A 14,272-nucleotide genomic window follows, 5' to 3' on the forward strand; every position below is an offset into this window, starting at 1 on the left:
GTCTTTGTTGTATTTCAGAACTGAAGGTTGTACAGAGAGCGCAGCTAAGGTTTGGTTCTGCTAAGGGTAGTCACCAAGTGTAGCTGGTCAGTAAATCCCTTCAAAATATCAGGCTTAACCATTTCTAATTTAATATGTCTTCATATTAAGGATGTTAACCATTAGGTTTTTTTTGTCAAATGTTTGTGAAGATAATAATAATATGAATAACAATCAAAAAATACCTTTTTAATGAGTAATGCATATGTTGTTTTTATAAGTTATTTTTTTGATATCAATACTGATTGTTAGGATCTGAGGTTTGCTTACACAAATACATTTCTTGTCGTTCAGCGAGGCTTTGAAGTTTTTAGCAATTAGCCTAATTAGCCAAGACACTGTTTTGTTTTCATCCTGTAATCAAATGCACTGAGTCTATACTCCCTAAGCGTAACAATAAGAGAGCAACAGTATGCAGTATGGGCTCGATGTTAACACCAGCTGTTTAGAAGTAAAATGTTAATAATGACAATGATCCCAAACATAATGGCATGCATGCATGTTTGCAAACCTTGATAGAAAAACATATAACGGAACACTATGAGTTACGGATTGGCCTCCCCAGAACCTCAACATTATTGAAGCACTGTGGGATCATCTTGACCCTAGAATGAAATAAAAGGCAGCCAACATCCAAAGAGGAGTTTTGAATATCCTTCAAGAAGCCTGGAAAATGAGAAAGCTTTGCTAAAAGAGTTCAGGATGTGTTAACTACTACACAACTGGAGAATAAAACTGTTCACACCAAATATTGACTCGTTAAAATTGTATAACCTCTGTTTTTGCCTTATATACTATGTCTTAATCTGTGTTTTTACATGTTTCATGTGACCCGGGAGCAGCTAAAAGTAGTTTGTTTCAATCACTGCACCTATTTCTCATTGTCCTGGAAAATGCACAGTACTGTAGAGGAAAAAAACAATTTTCAAAGACACAACAGTTTGTCGTGTGGAGACATTCATTTCAATCCAGTTTGGTTTCACACAACACCACAACTATCAGCCTCTTATTGGAAGCAGTGCTGCAGACTGCCCGCACAACACGTCTGCCTTTGTTTTCACTTTGATCATCCATGATTCTAATTTCTCTGTTCCAATGTGTTGTGATTTGCGAGCTATCCTGCCGTGGCTTCCATGACGACGAATAATCGCTTCAAAATGTCCAATGACACAACAGCGTGCGACTTGCCCAGCCTCCAGTTTCCTGCCTGCTCTAGCCTGCAATATCATTAACCAGGCACCAAAGCCACTCTATCGTGATCACCTACCTGAGGTGAATACTTATTATTTTTCAGGACCCTTTGTGCTTTACTGAGATCAGCGAGTGTGCTTGTGTCATTGTGTGAGTGGGTGTCTGCAGGCGAGAGTAAGTCTTTGTTGCTCATGTCAGTTTGTGTGTTTATGTGTTGGAACCTGAAAGTGAATGATTACACTTCAGAAGAGCTACTGCACGATGCCCGCACTGGTGCGATCGGATGAAGAGTGTGGGGTCAGTGACGGATAGAGAGAAGCGGAGATGGAGCAAAGACGGGGGTAGGCAGAATTACGGTGCAGCCAATCGACAGAAGAAGGAAAACAAGTTGGCAGATGACTCTCTGTCCTGGGGTGAATTAATGTTCTGTTGCTTCCACTCTCCATTTACTTCACCCTCCACCCCCGTACACCTTACTTGTCTGCAGTCTAATTTAAATGTTTGTTTTATTACATTAACCTGAAAGAATTACAAATGGAGAGCTTTGAAAGGAGCCCGAAGATAGCGAGAGGTGAGGTCAAAAAAGGGGAGGAGGTGGAGGCGGAGGAGGGACAGCGATCAGCACACGCGGAGAAAGGCGATGAGTTAGTTTGGTGAGACGGGGGACGGGGATGGGGGGAGTTGAGACAGGCTAACAGGAATGGATCGCGCCATAACTGATTAGATATTCTATCCACAACAGCACTAGCAGCAGGAGCAGCAATAGCAATGGGACATCACGACTCAGCAGGCAGATATCCTGATATTACCTTCAGACTCTCTAAATGTCCAGGGCCCTCCAGTTTGTTAAGAAAACACATGCAGAAGTACGCATACGCAATGCAGGAAGAATGACACACATATTTGTAGAGAAATACGCACAGAAAGCTCACAAGTTGAAAAATGAAGGGTGCCAAAAGGTGAAAGAGGGAAGTTTCCATGAGCTGGGAGGCTATTCCTGAATGCCCTTGTATATATTTTGACTCTGGTGTTGTTGTGTCATGTCTCCATGCTGATGCAGCATGTTTAAAGATGGATGTGTGTGTGTGCGTACGTGCGTCTATGCTGATGCAGTGTATCCACAGATGGATGTAATGGTGGCCTCTCTGAGGACAGAGAGACATTTAGAGGAGACGTTTCAAGGGAGGACCTGCTCATGAATATAGCCAGACAAAGTTAATAACTGCTGGCTGCGTGTTTTCACTCCTCAGTTCATGGCAATGTGCTAATAAAAGTCTCTCTTAGGCCAATATGTGTGAAAGATTATATATAGTATATCCTGCTTAGGAAGACCAGACAATATAAAAATGGATCTACAGAAATCATAAGAAACAAACAGAAGTATAAAAGTACTGATCCCACAGTGACCAAAAGGCGACTTTGGGGTCAAACTGAAATTTGTATCAGCTAGAAAATTAGCAAATACTCTCTGGTATGTAACTTGTTCTGCACACTTACTTGGTAAAAAAAATACAGTCTAATTTATTTCACTCTAATTTTCTGCAGTGAAGCAGCCCTTGACATAAGTGTTTTTGCCACAGAGTGTAAAGTCTAATGGGAATCACTGCTAATTTTAGCAATCTAGGCTAACTAGCTTTCACTTCCTTAATTTTTCAAAGTGTAATGGGAGCTCCCAAATGCCAGGACACAGCATCTGCTAACAATGCTCACCTGTGACTGCCCAGCAACTGATTACTCAAAAAAAGAAGCTCGTTTACTAAAATATGTTAAATATGCAAAAAAGCATAATGATTGTAGACTACTGAAGTAATTACAGTGAAATGAGCAAACAGCCTGGAAACGAACTAAAAACTGCACTCTAATTAAAAAATATATATATAAAATGAATAAAACTTATGTAAAAATATTACACCATAACTCTGGTCCCCGGAAGGCCAAAGATAACATTACAAAGACGCTTAAATTTTGTCCATCGTCTAACTAATAAAGCCCCAGACAAACAAATGTCTCACCAAAATATGATGAAAAGTGATAAAAGATAAAATCGCTGTGTGTGAAATGGAAATGAAAGTGTCTGGGATGCCTGTAAGGTAAAAAAAAAAAAAGAAGAAGAAGAAGAAGAAAGGGGAGAAAGAGGGACGGAGGGCGGGATGGGTTGAGTGGAGACAGATTAACAGAGGTAATGAGAGGAGAGGATGAGAACGAAGAGCATGGCAGGAGAATACAGATACAGAGCAGATTAACTCTGTCGGAGTACGTTTCCTTTTCAAAGAGTTCTTATTCAATATACTGCATCCCTCTGTGGACTACACACTAACACACACTCACAGCTCTCCTTCTGTTTTCTGCCGGGCTCTCATCTCAATATATATTGCCTAGCCTATTCTGCTGTTATCTGTTCCCGGTGCTTTCCTCTCGCCCGCTCTTGCTCACCCCTTACATTTTTGAAAACGTTTTCAAGGACTTTGAGGTATACAGTATAGCTATGTAGGTCACTATACCTTCCCAATGCTGCTGGCTTGTGTGTCTCCGCAATGTGGCGATGTATGTGTGACTGTTGAGTGTAGCTTTTAAACACTGATCACTGTGACAGGGACACCAGGTGATCATTGCGTAAATATATTTGTATATCGCAAACTAAGCATACAGTATTGATTCAAACACTAGAGCTTTACAACACAAATACATCAGCGTTGTTGGTTCAGAGGATAATGAGTTTACCAAAGCTGAAAAGTGGGGTTTTTTTTCCCTCTGACTATCTTGCATGAATTATTAAGGTCCTTTGGGCAACTTTAAACAAACATAATAATACTCCATCTTATTTGATTAGAATGTGCTTATTTAGTCCCCACTGGTTGGTACATCAAAGTCTGTTTTTTTAAGTAAGGATTCAGCAGAAATAAGACCTTGTTGTAGACTACAGCCACATCCCAGCGACTCTGATAACAGCTAACCTTTTTTAAATATTAACATGAGCTTCTGTGGGGTTTTTCAGTGCCTACGAAACTTTTGCTTTTTACAAGAAAATATTGTAATAACCTCACTTGTTGCTTGCGCCACTCTATCACTTCCTTAATGCACTTGAACAGGCACTCTGGTGTTTATGGCGGTAATAACACACATCACCATTGGTGTGATGATTGCAAGGGATTCTCTGTGTTATTGCAATAATACAGTCACCATATCTCAAGTACACGTGGAATCACTGGTATAATCTTGAATGCAAAATGTGTGCGTGGAACATTTAATTTGCATAAACAGTGGCAGGACTTTATTAAGCTCAGACAATAACAGCACATTTACAGGCCAAACTTTCAGTTAAGAACTTGGCTGCGTTGGGTCTGACAAACAGCATCTTGGAGAATATACTTCATGCTCTGCTGAATGAAAAGATCCAGGAAGGAACGGCACTTGTATGCTCAGCTGTAGGCCGTCCGGTTCTCCGGCGCTTTATGTGACACATCACTGGGGTTTGGCTCGAGTGTGAAATGAACATCCCCTGGATTGCCAAATCTAAATATGTCCTTACCTAATAAAAGTCAGACCCCACACTGGCCATAAAACTTGAGACAAAGGGATTGCAGGACTTCAAACAGTGTTTGATCTTTCATTGCTGAACTTTCTCTTTGTCTATGTTAGTTTTCTTTTGCCTTTTTCTTTCTGGCAACTATAGTTTTGAACACAATGAGCAAGTCAAATTAAATCAAACCAGCGCCCCTCTATAAACACATTCTTTATAAGATGTTTTTTCTGGCTTTGTACAAAGAGTCAGAATTGAAACCCCTGCTGCCTGATTGGTTAATTACCATAAATCCTCTAACAGCCCATTATTCAACATTACATCAGAACAAAATTGCTGACAGACTGTTAAAATTGTGATATACTATATTTACACCATACGTTTGACCAACTTGAATGTAGGCCACCAAAATACTTGTAGCTCAGTGTAACATGCAAGTATGTTTACTTAACCAAAACTATTAATAATAAAAAGAAAAATATTAAATTGTGCAAGAAAGAGAGAACAACTTGACAGCACGCACTGTGCTGTTTTTCACATTTATTCACCACATTCAGGACACAATGCCCTTGAAGTTTACTCAGTGAAAAGGTGAGGAACAATTACAAATACACTCAACCTAAATATAACTTTTTCTCTTCATAATCTTTCATGTAACATTTTTTTCTGCCAAATCTCAAGTTCCACCAGCATAAATAAGAGAAGGGCAGAGAAAATGCATTACTTATACAACATTTAATGCTCCCTTCTTATCACAGAATTTCCTTTAAAAACTACTAATACATGTCTGTGAGGACTTTGAAGTTTGTGTGTGTGTGTGTGTGTGTGTAATGTTTTCTTTGAAACAAATAATTTGATCATCCTCAGCGGGCTTGTTAGAATTCATGTAAATACGGAATAACAATATATTCCGTACAAGATGAAAAAAATCTTCGTAGTGAAATTGTGATTATAAAAACTCCCGCTCCCCAAAGAGCAAAACTAAACTTCCTCATGTTTCCTGTTAAAATAATGTATTTTTAAGAATAGAACACATTTTCAACAATGTATCATTTTGTAACTTTGAAAGTAGCTATTCAACACACACAAGCTTTAAAGGGTTCTAAACTTCTTATAGAAAACAGAAGTTTTAATGAGAAAAAATTGCTGAGGAAGTCAACTCGCTGTCAGATAATTTTAGCACAGTCATCAGTAGCCAGTCGGAACCCCTTTGGCTTTTTTGGCTCACTCTCACCTGTTTCCCATCACAGTCCAATGGTAAGTTTATTGTATTTCGTCAGCTTAAATGCCCCCAGATTTGCTTTTTATTCACTTGCAGTGAAACCAGCTTTCTGTCCAGCTGCTAATAGCAACAAGCTGTTGAATTCCTTCAGCAGGAGACAAAAGAAAGAGCATATCCCACTGTTTTCCATTCTCTCAAACAGTTACAAAAATACATTGTTTGTTCAAATCTTCTGAAACGGACTCTTTAGCACACGTGAGTACATCCTGATCTGGCATCTCTTTCTGTTTAAATGTAAATAATTTTAAGAGTAGAGATTATACAAGGTCACTCCAATGCCATGACATCTAAAGAGGAATTTCTGCACCAGGACATGGCATCAAGCTACTTCTGTGCTTGGCAGGCTGAACGGAGAAATTTTTCAATACGACACAACTGCACGCAAAGTCAAAAGTGAACACCAACTCACAGAAACTCACTGTTAAAAATGAGAAGTCGGGTTGTAGACATGACTGGTTCATTTGAAAAACTTGAAAAAATGACCTATTAGAGAAGAGTTTTGAGTATTTGAACAAAGTGGTAGATGCTGTTTGATTTATTATCGTAGACAACCTCTAAACAGAATGATGGCTGAAAACATTTGAAGACTGGTAAAGAAGCAATGCATTACATTATCAGTACTTCTTCCAATGGCAAATTAAAACTAAATAAAATCATTCTGAAGTTGTGCTGTGTACCTAGACAGATTCCTCATGTCTTTGTAAACATCGTATTCTTTGTTACTTGAGTCCAGGCCATGAGGGTCAGTTTCACTGTAATATCGGCCAATCATAAAGAGCCTCTGCCTCATTTCCTGTCTGCTTTTATCAGTCCATCCTCTGTTATACGCCCTGTAAATGGAACTTTCCACCATATTCACCACTGACAAAAACCTATTTTTGTGACATTGCTGAATGGCTGAATGAAGTTTAGGTATAAATAGGTATAAATAAAGGTATTATCATAAGAGACCAACTGGTAAGAATTCACAAGGCTCTGATGTGAAAATAAAATGTGCATTTACTGAATCTGAGAAAGACTTGATTCAATACATAAAGAAGATAAAATTAAGGAAGCTATCCATGCGTCTTTCTGTTTCTCCTGCTACAAGTCCTCCTTTCCTTTGCTAGCCTGCATTGTAAAAGCACCGAAGGGCGGGTGGTGTAAAAAATTATCCAAGGGTGGGAAGCCACGTTTAGCACCATCCATCCCTTTACTCCTATTTTTCTATCCACATTCTCCTGCCTGTCCTTCCCTTATCCCCTTGCCCCTTCTCCATGCCTGGCTATGTATTATGAATTCATCTGCAGATAAAGCAGATCTATCATTCTGTCATGAAGGCAGGGAAGGGAGGTAGACTGTGGAATGCCCTGGCACTGAGAGCAGGGAAAGGCTGTGTGCATAGTGCTATGCTTCCTTGCGCATTCCCTGCTGCGCCTGCTCTTGCCCTCTCCAGCTCTGTCTGTCTGTCTGTTCTCATGATCCATACAAGGCCCCAGCTGCCCCCCTTATCCATTCTTGCCTTACCTGTACCGACTAAACCCACACAAGCCACCTTAGCTTCAGCCAAACAGCCCATAACTGTAATAACACAGTGCCTGGCTTAACAAGAAATCCATCCCCAGGTATAAACCAAGGCCTGCACTGCTTGACTAACTCTCAGCTCAAGTCTCCAGTTACACAGAATAACACCCTGCTTGCCAATCAGATAGGGGACAAATTACAAGACGTGCACAAGAGAGTACACAGAGCTCTAGGATCCAGAACGACTGTGCCCACTGGAGCCAAAATATAGAGATGTACCTCACCGATAGCTCTGCATTCAGCGCATATAAAACATATGAAGTAATGAGAAAGCAGTTAGAGGCATGTGTGTGCATGTTGTACATTTGTCTTGTGTTTATCCCGTGTACGTTCACTTTTATGATCTTTCGATGCAAAACAACCTCTCAGCCATCATGTTTGGCTCTCAGCCACTGGACAGCCTTTACACCCAATCTCGTTAATGTTGATCAAATAAAAAATGAACTGCATATTCGATGTGTATGAGTGTTTATGACATTTTGCAGCATCAAATTTAAGAATACATCCATCCAATTTTCTTAACCGATTGAATTCCTATCCCAGCTGTCATTGGGGTAGAGGGTGGATAGAAACAATCATTCGCTCTCACAGTCACACTTAGAGTCATATTTAACCTAACGTGTTTTTTGACTGCAAGAGGAAGAACCCAGCAAACCGGCAGAACCAAACCCAGGACGTTCTTGCTTTGAGACGGTGCTAATCACTGCACTGCTGTTCCACCTACATATGTGTGTTATCAAAATTTACCTCCTTGACTGTCTTATTTTCTCTTCTTTTTCTTTAACTAAGTTCACACCTGACTTTGTCTCCTTAAAACTGTGTTTTATATCAAAAGAAAAATGCCTGAATTAAATTACGTCAGCATCTCCTTATCAAATTAATAACATCTGAGATATCAAAATGTTTATGTTGGCATTTGTTCCCCTAGAGTATCTGCATTTCAATATACAGAGTATAATGTCAAGATGAGGTGTTTATTCTTTAACTATGCTAACATTATGGGGGTAGGGTAAGTTTTGTGTCTTCTTAGTGATTTCCTCCAGAATCACCAAGAAGCAGATGTTTCTAGTTTGGACTGAACATTGTTTAGACTGATTTTGTTCTATTTGTAAAAGTATTAACATTCCCATCAGTCTCAGCTATACTTTGTGTTTAGCTGGCAAACATTTGTATGCTAACATGCCAAACAACGATGGGGGCAGCTGTAAAGCAGACACATTAGACATTATCACTAATCTTAGCATGGCTCTGGATTCAGTTCTGCTCAAAACTGGCTCAAAATCAGAAAACTCTCCAACCACAGTGGTTAGCTGCCGTGAGCTAACACTCATGAGTCAAGATGCAAAACCTCTCCAATGTCTCCAGTCGCCAGAATCAAACCTTTGTCCTCTGTCCACCTTTCGTACCACTTACACTGACAACAAAAGCAGTTAAGCTTATTGCAAAATGTATTAAGTAAAATTGGTTGAAAGCCTATAAACAGATTTGGTGACAAGCTACACTGCGACATAAATATCTGTGTCATTTCTTCTGGAAGTTTTAATCAAAACTTCACTCGCGCCTAGGGCGTTTTAATCTCTTTTAAGCATTGGATAAATAATTCTCACCCCATTTATTATACCTTAATATATGTATTTGTGTTTTCTTCACAACATCTCAGCTCAGTCCATTTTCCTCCCTCTTTCCATCCACTCTGCCGTTTGATTTTTCTTCCCCTGTCTCGGAGAGAGGAGTTGCATAGTGGGAGTGTGTTGTCTCAGTGCCAGGGCAAAAATAGACAGTAAATTACAGAGCCTTCTGAGAACACCCCACTGTGCTGCATGACCTCAAAATAACACACACAGACATATACCCACAGACTTACATACAAACGTGAATTACACAGTATGCTGTCCTACTTCTCTATTTCCCATGCAGCCCGTTGATGTGACGATCACACAAAATCCTTTGCAACTTTGTGCCAACCAACAGTCCTGCACCAGAGTTATGTGCCTGCAAAGGAAACTCTGAGTCTGATTCACAGATGTTAATGCGATTATGGCCTCATCTCAGCTTACCCTGACACACAAACATACTTTTAAAAGTATTTATGCAGATCTATATACATTCTATTGCCAAAGTACAACCAAATGTAGTCATAAGAAGCACAGCAATAAAATAATATTTTATGTCGATTTTGTAGACGAGTTAAACAAACTGATAAATTCTCAGACCACCCTTGTCAGCAGCATAAGCTCAAAAATAAAAATAAAAACTCCACAAAAACAAAAAAACAGGGCAGTGCTGATTGAACATCACAGGTGTTTGTCATACTCACCTTGAGAGAGTCAAAACAGGCAATGACTCTGCCATTTTCCACTTGACAGCTCTTGGCAGGGTGGGCGAACTTGCACTCACTGTCTGGTCGTGAACAAGTTCCTCTCTGGAATTCCCGACAAACCTCCAGTGTCAGCCACTTTGTGTCCCGGATCGGTGTCACATTCACCGCCATTTTAAACCAGGAAGGAGGGGTCGATTAAGAGTAATAGATATCCAGCAAATGCAGTTATGTCTATTTCTGTATGTTTCTAATAACACTGAGGCAAATGATGAGAAAGTACAAATAAAGGACATGGGAAAAAGGCAGACTTTACAGGTTTTCTCCCCAGGGTCTGACTCTGAATGTAAGCCTAAGAGGCCTTGCTGTCGTCTACCACCTGTGGCCCATCCTAAGAGTTTGTTTGGGGCTCCTTCAGCACCTGTCTCCCAGGGCTTAGGCTGCTGACGGCCAGAGAGACCTGCTTTGTAATCGCTCTCTTTCAAACACCCACACCATGCACACCAGTTCTCCCTGTGCCTTGCTTGCTCCTCAGCTGAACTGTCAGGTGAGATGAATGGCAAAACACATTATCGATCGAGTTGGCCCATGATGAAAAGATGCATGGCTGGAGGAGAGAAGAAAGCAGGAGGGGGAGAGGGGCCGGTGGAGGGGAGAGCAAAGAGACAATCTTCTTCTGCTAAAACGAGCCGATAAAAACGCTGTGTCTTCAGTATCGGCCTCTGTCTGCGGAGAAAGGTGGCGTGTTTGACTTCCACAGAGGAGGGCTGAGTGGCATGGGTGGAGAAAGGTCTGGCTGGCAGACAGAGGAAGGGATGGAGGGGAGGAGGGAGGTGTCAGTAATGTGGAGACAGCCTCAGCGGACGAGGCTGGCAATCATGGCAGTCCTGGTGCTCGTGGTGTGGCTGGCAGCTCCAGCAGACATGGACAGGCGCAGAGGCACAGGCGGCTTCAGCGGAGCCAAACAGCCACAGGGGTCAGCGAATGAAGGCACTTCTCTCTGTGGAGAAGGAGGGAAGAGTATCAGGGTAACAGTGCTTATTGCACATACATGCTCACAAACACAAGGCTAATACTCTTCCTCTCAAACACACACAATTGGATTCAGACACAAAGCCTCATTTGAACTTGCCTCCCATTCATTTTGTCGCGCACGCTCTCCCACAGTAGCTCTCGCAGACACTACCAGGCTCTCAGCTGGAAAATCAAACACCACATTGCTAACAGGAAAGCTCAGCAAAGCTCAAGCATTCAGGCACAGACAATTTATTTCAAAAGTCGAGCATGAAGAAGAGAGAGGGGAGAGACAGAAAGTGGAAGAGGGACAATTATGTTATGCATCTTCGTCTGCATCAGTATTAATTAACATTTAGAATTAGCGCTGTAAACAAACAGAAAATAATGAATGACAAGTGAACGATAACAAGACAATACAAAGAAAAAAAAGAAACACAATTAAAACAAAAATCAAGTAACTATACTCCAAAATACTGCAGCCAGTACTTACACGCAGCTGATGGCGAGCACTCAAGTATCAAAGTATTGATTCGTGATTTAACAATCGGCCCATCCCCAGTAAGATTAAAAGTAGCCTATCAGCAAGCTAGACGGTCCCAGCGTCACTGCTGGAAGGTTGCCGGGTAGGACAAACAAGGCAATGACTTGATAAAGGTCGCTACAGAAGAGGGAAATATTTGGGACGTGCTTCTTTGTTTTACTTTTGTTAGACTCATTTCTGCGTGATATTTACAGCATTTCATCCGAAAAAAAGTGGTTGCTGAAAGAACATGACTGTCCCTCAAATCTCCAACAGCTTACAGGAAGTGCCCAAAAACCTACATCCCACCAGTGATTACATCACTTCTAGGTCTCCCACACTTGAAGAGATGAAATGTTTCTGTGACAGTGCTATCATGAAACAGTGGTATGATGTTTATATAAAGCATCCAACTCGATAGGAGTCCTCTGGTAACTTCAAAATGACCTTATTTAGAGTGACCTCTCAGTCAATCTCACCGTGGCCTGTGATTCACACAGAGGATCTATTCCTAAATATGTATTCCTGGTATTAGGTAACGCCTCTTTAACTCCAAAGCATGGTATAGTTTAAGTGGGGTTAAATTAGCATTTAAAGTGTGTAGAGGAAGAAAACTAAATCAGAAAAAAACAAGCAAATCAACTCACCAAAGTCTGTGTGGCTAGATATTAAGTCTTAAACATGACTTTAAAACTTACTCTCAGGTGGTTGTATTAAATCAAAGCATTTATCTCACTGGGCTGTCACAAAAAACCCTTAATGATGCCAGATATTTAACAGTAGAGGAGCATCAAGGACCAACTTTTTTCAGATTTTTAATCAGTAGTCTAGCAATGTGGCCAAGAGTTAAAAATGACAGTTTGAAGAAAAATGAAGAGGTACATGACTTAGGAAGGGAAAAAGCATAATAAAATGAAAGTACTTGGTCAAGCATTGATTGCTCCTATTTGGGCCAGTCACTTCGTGAACTACTTTTTCAGCCCAAAGCTGATATTTTGGGCAGTGCGGATATGTGCAAGTGGCAGCAGAGTGAATAGAGAGATGACTACTGCTTGCCAAAATCAGTCTTCTACATCACCCACTCTTTCTTCCTGACCTTTCTGGTATCAACATATATTCTAACATTGTTTTTATTTATGCTGAAATCTCTAAGACACACATGTCAAGATGTGAGTCAACACTTCCTGTATGCAGACAGAAGTACAGGAAGTACAAATTAAGCATCAACAACTAACAAGTCAGGAAAACCACCGGTTACATTCAGGAACAGGAAGCTGTGCACAGAAAAAAGAAAAACAACTCTTTGGACAGATGAAATCAAGATTAACTATTAACAGAGCGATGGGAGAAGAAAAGCTCAGAGATGGAGAGAAACGGTTTATGACCTGAAGCATACTGTAACATCTGTCAAACACAGTGGAGGCACTGTTATGGATGCTACTGGAATCGAGTCACTAGTGTTTATAGATCATGTGATTGCTGATAAAAGCAGCAGGATGAACAGTGAAATGTACAGGGATATACTCTCTGCTCAGATTCAGCCAAATGCTGCAAAACTAGTCAGATAGTGCTTCACAGTGCAAATGGATAACCCTTAACAAGAGTTTTCCAAGAGTTTTCCCAAGAAACCCAAGAGTTTCTTAAGGCAAAGACATGATATATTCCTTGGTGTCCTAATCAGTCACCTGATTTCAGTACATCAGAGCATGTTTTTCAATTATTAAAAGTAAAACTAAATGCAGAAACCCACAAGCAAGCAGCATCTGAAGGTGGGTGCAGTAAAGGCCTGCAAAGCATCTCCAGAGAGGAAACACAGCAATTACTGATGTCCATGGGTTCAAGACTGGACATTCATTGACAGCAAAGGATTTTCTTTGAAATGATATAAAATGATAACCGCTCAGTTACTTTTGATCATCTAAATGTGTGATATAAATGTATAAAATGGCTCTAATTCCTAAGCATTTATTGCAAAACTTTTGTTAAACCCCTTAAATTAAAACAGAAAGTCTGCACTTCCATCACATCTTGACTGCTTGATTTAAAATTCAAAGCATCACGAGGTCAAGCAAAGGCTTGAAAGAGAATTCGTAACGACTTTGGAAAAGAGAACCAGAAAATCGAAGGACCCAACTAAATGGTACTTACTGACTTGGCAGCAAATGTCGTGGGTACATTGTAGCTGCTGGAGCTGAAACGAAAATATTGTGAAGATGAACTAGAAAAAGCACATCCATGATACTTTAACTTGTTGTTTGTCTTTGTTTGTTTTGCAGGCTATATAAATGTGGACATCTGAAAAAGATTACCTCATTACCACCGTTGTAATTTTAAAACGCTGAATCTAAAACATATAAAATAGAATAAAATGCTTGTCACGCTGAGATTAGTTGCTCATCCTGTAGATTTATATTTCCCCTTCCCGCTGTGGAGATGATCCAGTGTACCTCAAGTCTTTATTAAGGCATTCGGCATCTGTGACTGAATTAAAATTAATTAATGATAATCCTGAAGTCTGGCAATACAGCAATGCTGAAACTGATGGTAAACCTTAAATTTATTGTACTGATGTATGTATTCACGCTATTTATTTATAGCACACTCTCTAAACCTGTCATGGTCCCTCTGCCTCACCATGTGTTTTTGTTGTTTTTTCTCTCTCTCTCTCTCCTGCCGGGGCGGTGCTCATTATGGGCTCCCGCCCCTGGCCCACGCACCTGCTATCTCCACACCTGCTGCCTATCGTCGCAATCCCGAGCCCTACTTAAGATGGCAGCACGGTTCTACTCGTCGCTGTATCGTTGAGCAATCAGTCTGTTTCTA

The 14,272-nt window shown here is 40.5% G+C and overlaps 1 protein-coding gene across 12 annotated transcripts in view; it reads right to left on the bottom strand.

Annotated features, from left to right (window-relative positions):
* LOC120720058 (muscleblind-like protein 1) overlaps nt 1–14,272 on the bottom strand; it is a 68,374-nt gene that overhangs the window by 35,034 nt on the left and 19,068 nt on the right. For 9 of the 12 annotated variants that reach the window (XM_040009666.1, XM_040009669.1, XM_040009675.1 and 6 more), the window contains exon 2: nt 9,913–10,912. The exons of 1 other annotated variant lie outside the window; for it this stretch is intronic. In XM_040009666.1, coding sequence (XP_039865600.1) covers nt 9,913–10,086 — 174 coding nt within the window. In that variant the 5' untranslated portion in view covers nt 10,087–10,912. Of the gene's footprint in view, nt 1–9,216; nt 9,311–9,912; nt 10,913–13,597; nt 13,620–14,272 lie in introns of those variants that run through there. 2 more of the 12 variants (XM_040009667.1, XM_040009670.1) reach the window with 2 other exon arrangements.

This window comes from Simochromis diagramma, unplaced genomic scaffold, assembly GCF_900408965.1.
Source record: "Simochromis diagramma unplaced genomic scaffold, fSimDia1.1 OVJJ01000344.1, whole genome shotgun sequence".
Classification (NCBI taxonomy): Eukaryota; Metazoa; Chordata; class Actinopteri; order Cichliformes; family Cichlidae; genus Simochromis; species Simochromis diagramma.